General features: G+C 34.7%; 1 protein-coding gene and 1 non-coding gene across 2 annotated transcripts; one reads left to right on the top strand and one right to left on the bottom strand.

Moving 5' to 3' along the window:
- Nucleotides 1-5,869: 5,869 nt before the first annotated feature.
- Nucleotides 5,870-5,976, bottom strand: LOC128285039 (small nucleolar RNA R71). Its single transcript, XR_008275454.1, has one exon. It is a non-coding gene; the product is annotated as a small nucleolar RNA R71 (small nucleolar RNA).
- Nucleotides 5,977-16,638: 10,662 nt separating this feature from the next.
- Nucleotides 16,639-19,504, top strand: LOC108471448 (transcription factor MYB13-like). Its single transcript, XM_017773065.2, has 3 exons — nucleotides 16,639-16,954; nucleotides 17,054-17,183; nucleotides 18,330-19,504. Exons 1-3 carry the CDS (start codon nucleotides 16,822-16,824, stop codon nucleotides 19,219-19,221), a joined length of 1,155 nt encoding a protein of 384 aa, XP_017628554.1. The 5' UTR covers nucleotides 16,639-16,821; the 3' UTR covers nucleotides 19,222-19,504.
- Nucleotides 19,505-20,721: the final 1,217 nt, after the last annotated feature.

A 20,721-nucleotide genomic window follows, 5' to 3' on the forward strand; every position in this document is an offset into this window, starting at 1 on the left:
GATCGAGGAAAGGAAAAAGTTCGGGATTAATAGATTTTTACTGTTTACAAACAAGTATCAAGGTAAGTTCATGTAACTTGAATTATATTCTTAAATGCTTGAGATTGTATGTTATTTATGTGAATATGATTTGAATGTTCATTGTATGAAAATTAATGAAACATTGATATATTTGATAAAATGGGAAGAAATCCCGTTTGAATAAAAGGAAAATTCGATGGATCTCTGAAAAGGAATTGACGGTAAAAAGGATCTAGCCCGGACGGGTGATCCTATCCTGATATAGCCCTCCCGAAGAATATGTGTAAAATGGATTTAGCCCGGACGGGTAATCCGAATTAGGGTCTGAATTTAGCCTGGACTGGTAATTCAGATCCAAGCTCATTAGAGTAATTGTCGTTGCAGGGGATTTAGCCTGGACTGGTAATCCCGACAATACTCTATGAGTTTATATTGTAGGGGATTTAGCCTGGACTGGTAATCCCGCTACAAGGTTGAGGTTCGCGGGAGTGTGCTCTCTGAAATGGAAATGTGCGCACATGAATATGAATTGACAGACCCGGAATTGTACACTAAAAGTGTACATCTGAAAAATCCATCGAAAATCCGATAAATTTAACGGGATAAATATGGAAAAATAACAAGGAAATGGAAATCATGGTATTGACGAGCTCATCAATCATAGTATATATTATTGATACATGGAAATTATTGTACTAAGTTGAATGTTGAGTTTGTGCATATTAGGGTAATAATGCATTGAATGGATATATGGATGTTTATTGTATTGTATTGAAAATATTAGGTAAGTATAATTCTTGTTACATGAGCTTACTAAGCACAAAGTGCTTACCCGCTTCCTTTTTCCTGTTTTGTAGTGTTAAGAGCTCGGAGGTCGGATTTGGTGGGAGACACATCACATCGTCAACCTCGGATTTCGGTATATAAAGAAACTTTATTTTGGAAGTCAATGGCATGTATAAGCTAACAAAGTAAATGTTAACGTGAAATGAATGTAAAGTTAGCCATTAGTATGGTTAACAAACCTGGTTATGGATATGTGATGACGTTATCTTATATAAATGCATGAATCTATCATGAAAATATGTTGAATTGAAAAAAAAAATTAATTCGTAAACTCCGGTAATGCCTCGTACCCTATTCCGGCAATGAATACGGGTAGGGGTATTACATATATATACAATCAAACATCTTCTTAATTATGATTTTTCAACTCTTAAGCATATAACATGATCAAACACAAACACTTAAGAACTTACCTTAGATTTTATCGAATAACTACGGATTGACTAATCGACTAGTTTCGCTTTCCCTTTATCCAAAATTGGCTTCTTATGCTCTTGAGCTTGATTAACAAATTCAACTTATCATATCTCTATTATTTAAAACCACATTCAGCAATTTATAAAATACTATAATTATCACATCTCATTCATCCAAAATCATGTTCGGCATATAAAAAAAAACATTGATAAGTCTCAAAACACAAACAACACTTATCAAAGTCATGTAATTTACACACTTCACATGGCACTACTACATTCATCAACCTTACTTTCATACAATCACTCTTAGACCGTAATATAACATCAAGTGCACATGCTGTTCATATAGTCGAATATCGCTTAACTAATTAATTAAAAAGAATCTTTTAATACTTAATTCCACAAGTCCATTTGGCATTAGCTCATCCAACTCATATTTTTCATTGAAAACCTCTATAACTACAATTTATTTACATTCTTATTCATGCTACATTCAACCATTATAAATAAATAAAAATATATAAATAATTACACAATGATCACTTTAGTCGATTATAAATTCTCAATTAAATCACATTTATCATTTACAAGCTCAAACTCATCCTTTACTCATTTCTCTCTTTAATTCATATTTGACAATCTTTCTAACCACTTAAACGATTATAGCAGAAGGACATTTTCGATTCAATCAAAGATGATCTCACATTTACAATTTAAAAATGGTAATTTCATTCTATTTATCTCAATTTACTAACAAACCTAACCTTGCATGGATTTAAGCACATTCGGCCATTATTTAACAACAATTCATTCACATCATAATTCATGTTCATATTCGGTCATCTATACCCATACTAACCATATAACTATTAAATTCCAAATTTAAACACAAGTATAACATTTTAACACAATGGCCAAACACTTCATGAAGTTACCAAGACTCATCATTTGCTATTTCACACACACTCACATTCAATCATTTTTATTAAACACTCAAAATCAACCATCTCCATGCCTTATCACAAAAACATCAAAACACCAACCAAGAAATACAACATCCATGGCCAAATATCATCTCCATCAAATAGCAAAATTTGAATCATGGGCTAGGTAGAATTCAAACTAACAACTTAAAATATACATGAAATTGAAAGAATAATATCAAACATACCTCAATCTAGTTACAAGCATGGCCGAACTTCTTAGAAACTTTTTCTTGTCTTTTTTACTTGGTTTTTCAGCTAAGGAAGAACAAAGATGAACAAACTTTGTTCTTTTTCACCCCTTTTTGTTTTATTAATTCTTATTTCATATTATAAAACATTTAATAATTATATTTCTTATATATATAAAATGCATATATTACAAATCATCATTATCATGGCCGGCCACTAACTTTAAATTGGACAATTTGACATGCAAGTCCTCTCTTTTAATAAGCCATGCATTATTCGGTCACCTCATTTCTTCCTAACACATTCTTCAAGTTTATCACATAAGTCCTTTTTCATAATTTCACATTCAAATGACAAAATTTAGACATAATACTTTCACACATGATACTTCATATATAATAAACATAGAAAAGAGCATTTAAATAATTTTGTGACATAGTTTTGTGGTCCCGAAACCACTTCCCGACTAGGGTCAAATTAGAGCTGCCACACACACACCAGTGTCTCTACCCGTGTGCCCAATTTTGAGCATTTTTTTTCTTAAAATTAAGGTGCAGGGGATACACGGCCTAACCACATGCCCATGTTACTAGGCCGTGTGTTACACACGGTCTAAACACATACCTGTGTGTCTGCCCGTATGGACAAAATGAAGTCATTCGTAGCTTCATTTCTCACCCATAACTTCACCCAAGACCTGCACTTGAAACACACAACCAATACCAACCAATTCAAGCATTCAAATTGGGCAATCTCCATCATTTACAAGGCATATCACAACAAGCATACATGATTACAACCTTACCTTAGTTTACTTAGGCATTCACAACATTAATCACATATTTTTAACATCACACATATGTATATATATCATCATAATCTACTTAGTCATACCAAAATGAACCATTACGTAGCCATTCCAATGCCTAGATTACAAAATGACATTTCAAGCCACTATTTTTCAAGTTGTCTTATACATGCTATTATACCAAAATGTTTCACTATAAATATAGTGTGTCTTACACGGCCACCAGATACGCCTGTGTCACTGGCCGTGTAGAGAGTCAAAATGGGAGCACATGGGCGTATCCCAGCCCATAGCCGACCCCGTGTAACTCTCTGACTTAGGTCACACGACCAACACACACGCCCGTCTACTTAGCCCGTGTGCCCTAAAAATGGTCATACACGTCCATGTCCCGGGCCGTGCCAAACCTGTAGGGTATACTGACTTATGCCACACTGCTAAGTCACATGCTCGTGTGTGGGGCCGTGTGGAGCATACTGACTTGATTTCAAATTCAACATCAGAGGACACATGGCCGTGTAACATGACTGATAAACCGTAATTTATTAGCACATTTTATGAATGATTTTTCCTTATATTTGGTGAATTCAATGCTCCTAATGCCTTAATTTCATATTTTATACTTAGGTGAGCATAGGAGAGTGAAAGGAATGAAAAACGGGCCAAAAACGGAGAATATGGGCCAACGAACAAAATCAACACGGCTTGGACTTCCTCACACGGGCATACCTCACGGCCGTGTCAATTTGGCAGAATCGAAGAACGACTCACACGAGTGGACCACATGCTTGTGCCTATTTAACAGGCTTGACCACGGCCCGAAGTAATCACACACAGGCGTGTCACATGGGCGTGTCCCTGTCGAGCCCAAGTTGAGTCTAATTCGGAAAAGGCCAATTTTGAGGGTTCTTAGGCATTCTAAAGCCTATAAATACACCTTGGAGGAGGAGGAAATAAGGGGCCACAGGAAAGAAAGCAGGGAACTACTCAAGGAAAGCTAATTGATCCATTTCAAAAGTTGGATTCATCATCAAGACTGAAGATCTCCCCGCAATTTCCCTTCAGGAGTTTTGGGTTTTTCTTTATGTTCTGTATTCATTATTCTTCTGAGATGTTTACCTTTTTAGTTATGAACTAAAACCCCTAAATACCTAAGGGGAATGAAACCTAAGATAGATCTTGTTATTATTATCTGACTTGTATGATAAATATTTGACTTGTTCTTAATTATGTGTTCTTATTTCTTGTATTGATATTCCATGATATTGATTCAAGTTAAGCTCTTATTCAGGGGAAGAATAGACCCTATCTAAGAGTATATTTGTCATAATTAAGCGGAGTTGATTGTGCGCCTAGAGATAGGGTGACAAGATTTTGCCGGATTAGGGTGAAACCTAATAAGGGCAACCCTAGGGAGTTAATTAAAAAGAGGTTTCAATTATTCAACCTAGGGTTAAACGTTTTTAGTCTCGAGAGGGATAATAATATAACTTAGGGATTTCTACGGATCAAGTCAAATGAATAAATCGTCTGATTCAGAGTCATATAATAAGTGAAGTCTAGGTGGATTTTTCCTTAGGTATTGTCTTAATTCAATCGTTTTTCCAAAAGTAATTCCCCAATTCTATTTTCTGTGAATTCTTAGTTTAACTAATTAGTTAGATAAATAAAGTCCTTTTATTTTTTTTAGGCTAGATAATAAAAAGAAAGTTAATACTAGTACTTTTAGTTCCTTTAGGTTCAATAATTCGATCTTGCTAAAGCTATACTACTGTTCGATAGGTACACTTGCCTTTATCGTGATAATAGTTAGCTTAAAAAATGATTCATTATAAATATTTAAAACCTGTCACGAATATCACGTATCAAGTTTTTGGCGCTGTTGCTGGGGAACTAAGATATTAGGAACATTCGAATTTTATTACTTTAGCCCTTTACTTTTACTGCAATTTAAAATTTATTCTAATTTTTATTACTAATTCTTCTTTTTCCCTTTTTCTGGCAGGTTCTTATAGTTTGTGACTAGAAGAAACCCGTCAAGACCATTACTTTTTGACAATGAAATCGATCACACAATTCACAGAAACCAAAGAGAAATAAGGTGAAGCCTAAGATACACAGAGGACGAACAAGAGGACGATACTTCAACCAGAACCGAGGAGATGGCTAAAAACCAATAAAATCCGCTACCTCCTGCAATTGCTGCTGATCCAGTAAATCAGAATCCTGCTCCACGCACTATGTACGATTATGCTAAACCTAATTTAATAGGAACTGAGTCAAGTATAGTTAGACCTGCTATTGCTGCAAATAATTTTGAACTGAAACCTAACACAATTCAAATGATACAACAGTTTGTTCAGTTTGATGGTTTGCAGGACGAGGATCCCAACGCTCACTTGGCAAATTTCCTAGAATTTTGTGATACCTTTAAAATTAATGGCATTTTTGATGACGCCATTCACCTTCAATTGTTTCCCTTTTCGTTAAGGAATAAGGCTAAACAATGGTTGAACTCGTTACCAGGAGGGTCAATCACTACTTGGGAACGAATGACCGAAAAGTTTTTATTAAAATATTTTCCACCGGCTAAAACAACTAAATTACGTAATGATATCTCTTCTTTTGTGCAGATGGATTTAGAAACAATCTACGATGCATGAGAGAGATATAAGGACCTTTTGCAAAGATGACCTCACCATGGGTTACCACTCTGGCTACAGGTTCAAACTTTTCATAACGGCCTGAATCCTTCGACTCAAAAAATGGTTGACGCAGCTGCTGGCGGAACCATTAATTATAAGACACCTAAAGATACCTATAAATTTATAGAGGAGATGTCACTGAATAACTATCAGTGGCAAGTTATGAGGACAAAGCAAAAGAAAACAATCGGTGTTTATAACGTCGATTCGGTCACCATGCTCTCTAATCAGGTAGAACTCTTGAATAAGAAAATTGATGGTTTTCTTAGTTCTTCACAGGTTCATCCAGTAATACAGTGCGAAGCAAATAGAAGTGGATTGAGTAATTCAGAATACCCACCTTATGGTCACAACATAGAGAAGAGCAGTTAAATTACATGGGTAATAATCATCGATCTCAAAACAATCCTTATAGCAATACTTACAATGCAGGTTGGAGGAATCACCCAAATTTTTCATGGGGAGGCCAAGGAAAGCAGAAACCATTACCCCTCCAGGCTTTCAGCAACCACCATATCAGCAGGAGAAAAAGCCGAACCTTGAGAAGATGCTAACCAAATTCATCGCGGTGTCAGAGACTCGTTTTTAGAATACTAAGACGACACTCAAAAATCAACAAGCATCGATCTAAGGGCTCGAAACTCAGATTGGACAGCTCGTCAAATTGATTTTCGAAAGACCACAAGGTAGTCTACCGAGCAACATTGAATCTAACCCAAAGGAGCAACTCAACGCAATTTTCATTCAAGATGAGGAAGGGTTAGTGGCAAAACCAAGGCCAGAACTGGTGGTAAGCGAAGGTAAGAATGAGGTAGGCCAAAATGAACAAAAATCAGTAAGTACAGAATATAAACCTTGTGTGCCATACCCTAATGCGACAAGGAAAGACCGCTCAGACGAACAACTTGGTAAATTCCTTAAACTCTTAAAGAAACTATATATTAACCTACCGTTTATTGAAGCACTTTCACAGATGCCAAACGTAGTCAAGTTTTTAAAGGAGCTTCTAGCAAATAAACGAAAGTTAGATGAAAGGTCGCATGTGGAGCTGAACGCGGTTTGCTCAGCCATTCTTCAGAATAAGCTACCTAACAAACTAAAAGATCCAGGGAGTTTTATGATTCCTTGTTTAATTGGTAGTTTAGATGTAAATAATGCGTTGGTTGATCTAGGGGCTAGTATCAATGTTATGCCTAGGGGTATCATTGAAGACGTACTCGTTAAAATTGACAAATTTATATTCCCAGTTGATTTTGTTGTTTTAGACATAGAAGAGGATAGTAATGTTCCTTTAATTTTGGGAAGACCCTTTTTAGCAACTGCTAGAACAATTATTAACGTTGGCACAGGTGAACTCACACTTCGTGTAGGAGACAAAACAATCAACCTTCAAGCTCGCAACTCGAACAACACGTCAAAAATTGAAGGTGATGTACAAATTGTTCTACTAAGACCGATCATACGGTGTAAGCTATTTTGCAGGAAATAAGTTCGAAGGACACACATGAGTCGTGTTTAATCCACAACAAAGGATATACACATGAAGTACGAATGTTACAAATCGAGGAGTTAGATGAATGGATTACATTTAAACTGAGGAAACACGATGAACCAAAACTACGCCAGAACGAGCTCAATGCCTCACCAAATCAACTTAAGGTTGGAGATAAAGTTTCATTAGATGCCTCAGATCCTCAAATTGACACTTCCAAATCGAATGAAGAAATTTCTCTTACGGTACTTAGCATTTTCCCATTTGGTACAGTCGAGGTAAGTCATCCCAAATTCGACACTTTTAAGGTAAACAATACCCACCTAAGACCTTATTTTGATGAGATTCATAGCAGAGATGAGGAGTATAAACTCTTCGAACCACCATGACCATTCAATGGAGAGGAAAGTCGAGCTTAGACTATAAATAAGTGTTTCTCGGGAGGCAACCCGAGCATTAACTATATTAACTTCTTTAAATTTAGTGTTTAACACCTAACTTACTAACAGAGCTCTTGAATACAAGTTTACCACACAGACACGGCCATGCATACGGGCGTGCTTAAGACCGTGTGGAAACAAGGCAAAGATTTTCCCCAGCACAAGCTATGATAAATCGCCACGGCCGTGCGACATGGCCGTGGGTGAACCTGCCAAAACAATACGGGCGTGTCGGACATGGCCGTGGGTGAACCTGCCAAAACAACACAGACGTGCGGCATGCTCGTACCTTGAAACTATGGCCGAACCTGTTAAATTAAAACGGGCGTGCAACACGCCCGTGCCAAGCAACCGTGGGTGAACCTGCCAAAACAACACGGGCGTGGACCTTCATACATGGGCGTGGGAGAAGCGAATAATGACAGACACGACCGTGTGACACGGCCGTGTGCACCAATATGTCCAAGGTACACGGGCTTGGGGAAATTGTTAGACGCACCGAAATTCAGGAAAACGCGAAACACACGGGCTGAAATTGGGGAACACGGGCGTGTCCCTTGGCTATGTGTCCTAAAATCTATAAATAGCTTTCACTATTCACCATCTTCTTTACCCAAAATCCCTAACCCTAGCCGCTGCAAGTCCACACGGCCTCCCTACCACACCCGTGCGCCGCTTCCAACCCATTTTAGACGATCATTCTCCTCTTTGTAGCATTTGTTTAATTTTTTCTCTTTTATTTTACTGATTCTAATGCTATTTATCATAGTAATCTGCATTTTTCATGTTATTTTCATCTTTCCATCACTCAAATTTCGTATCTAGAGTAGTTATCATCTTTTTCATGTTGAAGTTCTTACTCATTGTATGATCTATCTGCTCCATTTGACTAGTTTAAAGTGAATATTTATGGTTAGGATAATTGAAATACTCATATCTTTTGGTTTGACATTTTCCATCAATAAAATATGCTACATAGAATTATTTGCCATTTTTTATGAAACTCATAATATTATCATGCTAATGATACACCATAAAATTAATTGTTTTTTTTATTAAGTTTGCTAGTATTTGTGACTGAGATTATTAGTTTTAATTTTTGACTTTTGCCTTTTTAAATTTGTTTTCGTCCTACCTTGAACATCAAAAAGCCATATTTTTTGTGAGATCTTGAGCCTTTAGAGCATCTATTATTTCTTTCATGCTCACTTTCATTATGAGTGCATCAGTATTGAAAATTTATTCTAGAACTTACTTGATTATGCATGTCAAGACCACACCATTTGATTTGAAATGTCAAAATGATAAAGGCATTTAGGTTTAACCCACTCACTTCATAAAAGCCTACCTTCACAATTAACCCTTAGTGAACCCCCTTGAGCCTAACAACTCATTCATTAATTTACCCTCAATATTAACTCATAACTCATTATTGTTGAAATCCCCTAAATTAAATTGATCTCTATTTTTGTCGAGATTTGAGTTGGAATAGTTGCTTAGCTATGTTTTATTCTGTAATTATGTGTTCTTAAAATAATAATAATAATAATAATAATAATAATAATAATACATATTAGTAGTAGTGATCTTCTGAGCTCAAAAAGTTAAATTCCATATTCTGAGAAAAAGCTCTATTGTACGCAATTGATGACTAGTCATTTTTCTAGTTAGGTAATTTTTCAATTCAATCTCGATTCTAACCCTTTCTTTCTGTTTGTGACTACACCCTCTAACCAAAACCATGTTACAACCCTTTAAAGACTTTTTGATTGATGTTTCATCTCAATTTATAGTGGTGGAGATTTGATTTTCATGCAAGCCTATGGTAATAACTTTTCATTATTGACTATTGAGTGCTTTATTTATTATCCTTAAACACCTCGAGTGATTTGAGTGAATCTTTAGTGAGGATGTGAAACTCTGTGATATTTTGTATCAAAGGTAATTACTTAGATGAGGGGAGATACCTATGTTTTCATGATAAAATGCTCAACTTGGAATGTTGAAACTTTGATGTTCTTTCAGTTGAATTTTCAGTGTATGATTACATATGGATTATTTTGAGATATTATCGATAGAAATTATAAGTTGAGAAGAATTTATTTTGATTATGAGTTGAGGATTTTGCTTGAGGACAAGCAAATGCTTAAGTGTAGGGGTATTTGATAAACCGTAATTTATACATATTCCTATCCCATGCTTAGCAGATTTTATGAATGATTTTTCCTTAGATTTGGTGAATTCGATGCTCCTAATACCTTAATTTCATATTTTATACTTAGGTGAGCATAGGAGAGTGAAAGGAATGAGAAACGGGCTAAAAACGGAGAAAATGGGCCAAAATAAAAAATCAACACAGCCTGGACTTCCTCACACGGGCATACCACGCGGCTGTGTCAATTTGGAAGAATCGAAGCACGACTCACACAGGTGGACCACACGCCAGTGCCTATTTAACAGGCTTGACCACGGCCTGAAGTAATTGCACATGGGAGTGTCACACGGGCGTGTCCTTGTCGAGCCCAAGTTGAGTCTAATTCGGAAAAGGCCAATTTTGAGGGTTCTTAGGCATTTTAAAGCTTAAAAATACACCCTAGAGGAGGAGGAAAGGGGGGTCACAGAGAATGAAGCAGGGAACTGCTCAAGGAAAGCCTATTGATCCATCTCAGAAGCTGGATTCATCATCAAGACTGAAGATCTCCCCTCAATTTCCCTTCAGGAGTTTTGGGTTTTTCTTTATATTTTTTATTCATTATTCTTCTGAGATGTTTACCTTTTTAGTTATGAACTAAAACCCCTAAATTCCTAAGGGGAATGAAACCTAAGACTGATCTTGTTATTATTATCTAAATTGTATGATAAATATTTGACTTGTTCTTAATTATGTGTTCTTAATTCTTATCTTGATATTCCAGGATATTGATTCAAGTTAAGCTCTTATTCAGAGGAGGAATAGACCCTATCTAAGAGTACATTTGTCATAATTAAGCGGAGTTGATTGTGCGCCTAGAGATAGAGTGACAAGATTTTGCCGGATTAGGGTGAAACCTAATAAGGGGATCCATAGATCGAGTTAATGCAACCCTAGGGAGTTAATTAGAAAGAGATTTCAATTATTCAACCTAGGGTTAGACGTTGTTAGTCTCGAGAGGGATAATAATATAACTTAGGGATTTCTACGGATCAAGTCAAATGAATAAATCGTCCGATTCAGAGTCAAATAACAAGGGAAGTCTAGGTGGATTTTTCCTTAGGTATTGTCTTAATTCAATCGTTTTTCCAAAAGTAATTCCCCAATTCTATTTTCTGTGAATTCTTAGTTTAATTAATTAGTTAGATAAACAAAACCCTTTTATTTTTTTAGGCTAGATAATAAAAAAGAAAGTTAATACTAGTACTTTTAGTTCCTTTGGGTTCGATAATCCGGTCTTGCTAAAGCTATACTAATGTTCGATAGGTACACTTGCCTTCATCGTGATAATAGTTAGTTTCAAGAACGATTCATTATAAATATTTAAAATCTGTCACGAATATCACGTATCAATGACCGTGAGTCACACACGGCTGAGACACGCGCCTGTGTCTCTGCCCGTGTAAACAAAAATAGGCTACTTGCTAAGCCAATTTGTCACCCAAATTTGCATGTACCTACATAACTCAAATGGTACCATTTCAAAACACAAATATGCAACCAAAAGTCATCAACCAATATACAAATCATACTATATCTATTTCAACCATTTCAATACTCAATTCAATGCTATTTATCTATTCAAATATCTATCAACTCATCTTGCTTTACTAGATATAACTCACATATATATATATATCATTTACCATAATTCATCTAATTCATCATACAAAACCAATCCACAACAAACATATCTCAACCAAATAAATACATTATACCATAATAAACATTTGAGTATTATAATTCAACATGAACCATATCACATGGCAATATTATAACAAACTACATAACTTTCATAAGCTACCTCTAATGGCCAAAATACATTTCCATCAAACACACCAAAACCTGTACATGTCATATGCTACATATATACAACTCAAAAGTACCAAAATAGATGCCCAATAGTACAATGAAGTCCCTGGCAATCCCTGGATCCGAGCTAGCTTCAAAATACTATAAAATATAGAAAAATAAACAAAGTAAGCTATAAAGCTTAGTAAGTTCGTATGTAAATTGAAATAATCTCATCATTCATTAGCATTTCAAAATAAATAACATAAATAAATTTTAAAGCATCAATCAATGAGTTAACATAAAGTTTAACCACATAGTAACTCACAAGTCCTCAACTTCTTTTAACTCGTTACTTGAACAGTTTTTCGTATATACCTGTACCGATACGTATCTATTTCTCACCAATTCTATTACTAAACCAGTCCGGCTTATAAATGCTTACGGTATGAGTACATCGATTTTTCGATGCCATAGTCCAACTATGGTCTTACACATACATTGCCATGGCCCTGCCGTGGTCTTACATTCACATGCCATGACCCAGTTATGATCTTATTTTCTGATTGACATAGCCTAGCTATGGTCTTATTCAACAACTTGTCTTATTTAACCGTATATTTAATTTAAGATCTCCAAATTTAACTAATAGGATAAATAAAATCTCAATTCCATCCATCAATTAAATAAATACACATTTAAGTTCAATTATACGAACTTACCTCGTGTACGGAAATGACGAAACAGGCCGACTTTTCAATTACTTTGCTTTTTCCTCGATCTAAGTCTGAATTCCTTTTTTCTTGATCTATAAGTAATCAAAATCAGCTTATTTATTCCTCTATTTATTCAATTCAATCCAAAGTATGTATTTAAGCTATTTTACACATTAGTCCCTAAACTTTCACATTTTTACAATTTAGTCCTTATTACAAAAAATCACAAATTCATGAAATTCAAGACTAACCCATGCTAGCTGAATTACCATTATACCCCTAACAGTCCATATTTTCCATTTGTTTCACATTTCTACCACAAAATTTACACATTTCTCAATTTAATCCCTATTTTGCATTTTTCTCAAAAATCACTTAACAAAACTTGTATATCTATTAACAAGCATTCATAATCTATCAAGAAACTTCAAAACACATGCTTATTCATCAATGGAAAATTTTAAAATCTTTAACATTTTTACAAAATAGTCTCTCGGCTAGCTAGTACTAGTTACAACAATCACAAAAACATAGAAATCATTAAAAAACCGAGTCAAAATCACTTACCAATTTAGCCTTAAAGTGACCGAACCCTAAATTCTTAAAAATGGCTTCCTCCCTTCTTGATTTTTGGTTGAAGAAGAAGAAGAAAAAAGATGATAATTTATTTTATGTTAATTTACTTAAGTTAATACATAATTTACTATTTTAACCTTATTATAAACCATTTAATATCATCCAAATAATGTCCATTTATGTCCACTAATGCTATTAATGGTATAATTGCAACATAAGGACCTTAACTTTAAGGTTCTATAGCTATTAGACACCTTTAGCTAATAGAACAACACTTTTGCACTTTACGCGATTTAGTCATTTTTATCAAATTGACCATTCAAACGATAAAATTTCTAAACGAAATTTTCACACAAACATATAATCATGCTGTCAACATTAAAATAATAATAAAATAAGTATTTTGACCTCATATTTATGATTCCAAAACCACTATTCCTATTTGACTAAAAACAGGTTGTTACATTATCATATCATCTCAAGATTTTCATGCCATGTTAAGAGTTATATGTTCATTGAATCATTGAATTCCGATGGATGCTTAAGTAGTACACTCGAAGTGTATCACTCAATAATCAATCAATATCTTATTCAATGGTACCTATTAGGACACTTAACCAAGAAACACTCTCTCGAGCCACATATCGTATAACAGGATTACCAGTCCAGGCTAAATCCTTTATATAACGTAAGCTCAGAGGAGCTCGATTCGGATTACCAGTCCAGGTTAAACCCTAATCATAGCGTATGCTCGAAAGGTATTATATCGGGATTACCCATTCGTGCTAAATCCTTTCTATATCAAGGTCAATGGGATTACTCGTCCGAGCTAAATCCCGTCTGCAACAAATACAAGACCTTATTAGTTTCGGGAAAGCGCATATAATCATCAGAATTCAACATTCAATCGGGACTTAACCCCTTTATCACCATTTTAAGCATTATATCAAAATTTCCATAAGCACATCAATATAAATCACATTAAATACAAACACAACATTCAATTAACATAATTACATGCTCAATTAAGTTACACAAACTTACATCGACTCTTGTTCGCATATAAAGTCTACTAATCCGTAACCTTTTCTTTTCTTTGATCTAACCTCGAATTAGTGTTGTTCGGATCTATATAAATGAATTTAACCATCAATTTCACACATTTCATATTTAAATGGACTCAATTTACGTCCTAGACAAAATTACCATTTTACCCCTAACTTTTTTATAAATTTTGATTTTGTCCCTAGGCCCGGAAAATGAAACTTGTGCAAATTACTCCCTATTTCAAGCATAACCAAAGTCCCATTACAAATTTTCCAGTACATGTATTCATAAAATTTCAAAATTTTTTATCAAATTTTACAACTTTTCATTTTAGTTCCTAAATCATGTTTTCATCAAAAATCATTTTGTAAAAGTTGTTTATCTGTCAATAATCTTTCATTTTCTACCATAAATTTCTAATTTCTAGCATATACATCCATGACCCATTTTCATACCTTGATAACTTTTCAAATTAATCCCTCAAATAGAGAGATTAAGCTATCCTGGTTTCAAAAATACCAAAATTACTAAAAACGGGACAAGAAAACTTACTCAATTAGGCCTTGAAAGTTTCTTTTTTCTCACCTAGGGTTTCCATGTGTTTTAGGTTGAAGATGACTTAAAATAAGATGATTTCTTTTATCATCTTTTTAATTAATTAAGTATTTTGTTATTTTCAATTTAATCCTTGCCCTTTTTCTATATTTCCATGGATGAGTCATCAAGAAAAATCTACATACTTTTCTTAATGGTCTAATTACCATATAAGGACCTCTAGTTTTGAATTCCATAGCTATTTAATCCTTATAGATACTAGAATTTAACTTTCACATTTTATGTGATTTAGTCCTTCTCGTAATTAAACACTTAATCGATAAAATTTTTGTATAAACATTTTCACACGACATGCCTATTATAATACGAACCATATAATGAAATAAAAATAAACCTTATTTTTGGGTCAGATTTGTGGTCCCGAAACCACTGTTCCGATTTCATTGAAAAATGGGTTGTTACACTGTTCGCTTTTTAAAAGGAAGAAAAAAATGATTCTCTTAAATTCATGGACCTCGAGTGGCCAAGCCTTGTTGGCGATGGCCTTGAGAGAAATAATTGATTAGTTCCTCATAGATAGCTTTACCTATGAGTGAGAATTTTTGAACCTTACTACTTAGGGCATCATCCAAGTGGAGATTATGAATTTCTAATTTGTATGCATATGCCCTCCCCTAATGGTGTTTAAATTGTTATCAATAGCTGTAAGAGCCTAAATAATCTATTGAGAGAGAGAGAGAAAGAAAGAGAGAGATCACTCATGGATATGAGAAGCTTATTTAGAAATATAAAAGAGAGATTGAGTTTAAGTGTTTTATTACACATTTTCTACATACTAAAATAATCTATTGAATTTAAAGATTAATTTTTTTTTTTATTTTTACTTATTAAACATATTTTTTATTTTAACAAAAAAACACAAATGTGTAAACTATTGTTATACCTCTTCCTCTACAATGACACATGGTAGAATAAGGAATGGCTTGGTGAGAACCCAAACCGAGGCCCACAGGTGTCTTTCATCAAATATCCTTCATGGTAACCCTTGTTGGTTTATGTGTGACCAGCCATCCACTTTTGGCTTCCAAAGGAGACTATCGATGAACCACGAAGGTATAACAATCTTCGAAACAAGAATGTCAGAGTAAGATTACACAGTGTTATACTTGACAACAACAGACATGTAATAGACCTGCCATCTAGCCAACCAGACGAGTAACCTACCATCTGTACTATTAGGGATGTGGCACTATCAAACAAGATGACTTCCCTTGTATTTACCACATTATATGAAACACCAATAATCCCTCTTCTTCCTCCAAAGTATCCTTAATCACCTAGCATTATCTCCTCTCCCTTTTTCCATCTTCGTAGTCTCTTGCTTTGGCTTTGCCCATGATAGGTGAATCAACCTCCTTACAACTACCACACCACTTTCTTTAGAGAAATTATTTTATGGCCATTTCCATCACAATATCCATGGTCTCACCCAGTTAAAAAAAGACACACTATCTTTGATTTGAAATTTTAGTCCAAATATACATCCAATGTGAAAAAAAAAAAAAGGTGATTGTATCTTTTCTTTTCTTTTCTTTTTATTGAAAGAAACCATAAATAAGAAATCTTTTTCCTATTTTCTCTTCATTGATTCCCTCCATCAACAAAGCTATACCCAAAACAAATACATATATTTATATATATATATATATATATTTATGAAATCATATGATTCACGTGGTTCGTAGTAATAGCACTGTCAATCAAATAAAATTTCTCATATAAACCTTTCTAATATAAAAATTTAAAAATATTAAAAACTATAAAAAGAAAAAGTTATTTATGAATATTTTACGCACATGTAAGAAGGTACTTTATATAACGACAGAGAATCCAATAATTGCTTTGCTTAGGGCTTAGAAGTCCGCTAGAAAGTAACTGCTAATATCTTCGGTTTGATCTCTTGTAGTTAGAGCAAGGGACTAAGTTATCTGCATTTTGGCGCCGATATCCACCCTTGGCGGGAAGTGGAAGTGGCAGACATGGGGAGGGCTCCTTGTTGCGAAAAAGTTGGGCTGAAGAAGGGGAGATGGACGGCGGAAGAGGATGAGATTTTGACTAAGTATATTCAAACTCATGGAGAAGGCTCCTGGAGATCATTGCCCAAGAATGCAGGTATATACAACCAGACCTTCTTCCTCCATTTTTTCTGTTACTCGGTCATGCTCATGTTTTTGGGTTGCATATCGATCGTGTACGGTTCGACTTTCCAAGGATTACTAAGGTGTGGGAAGAGTTGCAGACTAAGGTGGGTTAATTACTTGAGAGCTGATTTGAAGAGAGGGAACTTTACAGGTGAAGAGGACGAACTTATCATTAAATTGCATCAATCCTTGGGAAATAGGTTAGTGGTGGCATTTCCCCCGCTTTGCTCTTCTTTTCATGTGCCATGGTGAAACCATAAATTATTAAGAGGCTGCGATAGTGCGATTAAAGTATATATTTTTGAAACATTCAACAAATTTATTAATTATTTGTGTTTGAAGGAGCTAAAGACGAAAACCCCTACCCTGGTCCGCTCCTCTCTACCCCCCCAACCCAAACAATCCTAGATGCCAGAAAATTGTGTTTGTCAGTGTGTAAATACCCCATTTCTTATAATAAACATACGTAGACTACAGTAAAGACTTGTGTGTAAGCTTTTATATTTTATTTATTTACCTGAATAAATACGCATTATTTTTTATTTTTTCCATGGATGATGAACGTCGTAAAAAAAAATCGTAGTAGTTGCCATGAATAATGGCTTTTCTTCCTGTCTATATCATCTTGGCTTTCTTTCCACTTTGATATTGTACAAATCGGTGTATGGGTGGTTAAGTTAGAAACATTTAAGTAATTTTATGTGAGTTCAATTTTTGTATTGATTTTGTTCTTTTACTTGTGACCAACTTAGTTGAAAAACTGGAAATCATTTTGAAAATAAATAGCAAATATATATTATAATCACATTTTTATATTTTGTTTAAAATCTTTATATAAAAAGCTTAAATTACTACTTAAAATAAGAAATCTCCATAAATTTCTCCTTTAAAAATATATTTTTAAAATATCAATCATTTAAAAGAGAATATATTTTATAAATATATATTTCCCTTACCTCTTTTTGTTTATTGTCTTTTGGTAATATACGTTTTTCCATGCTTGAGTTTGAGAGACATGAAGCAATCTTAATACTCTACGTGCATTATAATGTATTTTGTCAGATTTCGATAACTGTGTACTTTTTTGGTACAATTATTGCTATCTTTGTTTCTTTTTTGCTTTTTTTATGCTGTCATGTCGTTAGTTCCTTGAAAATTCCAACTTACAAGGGAGAGACAAAGAAAACGACAACAATGACCTCAAAGCTAATAACGTAGACCTACTTATGTCATTCTTTGCTCAATTGTGTTATCATAGTGCATCGTCTTTTCACTTCCTATGCAAAAGTCTCCCTGCACCTTATCTTAATTTATCATAATTTTCGTGATTTTTTTTCTGTGAACAGGTGGTCTTTAATCGCCAGTCACTTACCAGGGCGAACAGACAACGAAATAAAGAACTACTGGAACTCTCATTTGAGTACAAAAATGTATTGCTTCAGAAGGCTATCCAATCAAAGTTTACCCGTGATTCTGAACGTCACCGAGCGCAAAGGCGGTCGAAAGGGAATGAAGGATAACCAAGGCCACAGTACCAAGACAGAAAATAATGGCAATTCTTCATCAAATAAGCCTATGGAGGTTTTTATTGATGAAGTTGTGCCATTTCCTTCTACTCCATCCTTAGAAAAAGAAACCTTCCCCTCGGCTGTAGAAGATAGCATGCACCTGGATCCCTATGAAGAAGATAATGAGAGAAGGATCGGTGTTATGCCCGGTTCTTGTCAACACACTGGGGATGGGGATGGATATGTAGAGAATTCAATGCTATGCCCTACGGCTACTGATAGCGTTGTTGAGAAAGAGACTGATATTTTCTCACTATTCGAAAGTAATGAAAGCAGCGGGATGCTCTGTTTTGACAACATCTTGGACAATGAATTGCTACAAACAAATGGCGATTCCACGTTATCCCAGTGGGGATTGAACCAAGTCTCTGTCGACCTGGAGAACAGTGGAGATCTGTGTCCAAACAGACCAGCAGCTATTAACAAGCAAGTAGAGAGTGGCGACTGTGGGACTGGGGATTTGACTACCTATTTCTGCACAACATCATGCTTCTTTGATGATTGTGAAGTCGAAAATATTCTGGATTGGGACTGGGAAAGGAACGAACTTTGGGATGAGAAGGAGTGCATTATGCCATCTTGGCTGTGGGAGCTCGATTACAATGACAAAGACGATAGACTTACATTGGAAAATAATGACCTTGAGTTGCGTGGCTCCGCAGTTGCTTGACTATATGTCTCCTAATGCGTCGCTGTTGTGTGTTTTCACTTAGATGTGAACAGAAACAGCTTTTTTCTGTCGTTTCTTTCCTATTCCGTTCAGTATGGAAAGAAAAATAAAAATAAAATCGAGGGTGAAAAACACTAGTTGAAGGATCATATTCACGAACCTTCAACTTGTATTACTCTTACTATCTTTGCAGGTTGCAACAAATCTATCACATTCGTTGCGTAATTTTGTATTTTTTGTTTCTTCTCTTACCCATTGGTTCTGACACCATTAAGTACTGAAACTTTAATGTTGCAATTAAGTAACTTTGGCCAAGGTAGACAGAACAAGGATTGTATGCATTTGAACATTCCAAGAATGGCGTACGGGCAAGGCAAGGTTGAGTTGATAAGCAGCAGTTTTGTAGGGAAAGGTACTTCAATTTTAGCATGTCTAGGTACTCCAAGTGGCTTGAATATAAAGCACATTTCCCCGGACCATGTTCTTTAATATGAGACACCCAGATGATATCGTCACCATAGCCTTTTCAGGATTTCGGTATTAAAGGGCCGAAATAAAATTTTGAACTAAATATAAAAAAAATATTTAAAAAGAAGTTGATAAATGAAAGGGAGTCAAAGTGATAAAATTTCTTTTAAGCAAGGGGCCAAAGCTGATTCCTCTCCTGCCTGTTACTTTTGGATCAACTTATTTCAATAAATAAATAACCGTTTAACATGTTTGAGAATGCCTTTAAGAAAGTGACATATCTTAAACCAAATTTTCTTCCTATTACTTTTGATTTGAGTGATCATGCCTCCAACGACTTAAAATAAAAGGTTACTTTCTACATAAATGCCGAAAACGTGTTTTATAGGGTATGTTTTTAATGATGTGGAAGTGAAAATATGCCATGTAGAATGCATTTTCTTAATATAATTTGTATTACATCTTAAATGTACACTTATTTATAATATACCAAATAAATCTATTAAATTGGTTTGCTTTGTAACATATCATATTATGAGTTTAAAATTTACAATTATTTCTTACTTTTCATTCAAGGTTTTTTTTCGTTGATTTGTTAGATATAATATTTTGACAAAGTAAAGAATTGACCAAAAGCTTCCCAATTTCGAATTAAAACTTTGGCTTGCATATTATAATATATCTTACTTGAAGAAGTACTAATAACTTACACTTTATAAAAAAATTTAATGAATAAATGAATAAGTTAGTGTTTTAATTATTTCTTCTCCTCAATGCTCCCGGGTTGTGTGGACATGTTGGCTTAGTATGCCCTGGGTTCCTACAGTATGTGCATAACTTCAGTGTGTCTCTCTGCTCTCGAATATCCATATTTTCTCATATCTAAGTTGAGTTCGGTCAACCTTTCGACTTGCGCTGTGAGTTCTTATCTAATACCAACTTGAAAGAAGCGTGTGAGGTAGCCTTTGTGGCGATCTATGAAAAGGAAGCATTTGTAGCGATTTATGAAAAAGGAAGCCTTTGTGGCGATTT

Source organism: Gossypium arboreum, chromosome 11, assembly GCF_025698485.1.
Source record: "Gossypium arboreum isolate Shixiya-1 chromosome 11, ASM2569848v2, whole genome shotgun sequence".
NCBI lineage: Eukaryota > Viridiplantae > Streptophyta > Magnoliopsida > Malvales > Malvaceae > Gossypium > Gossypium arboreum.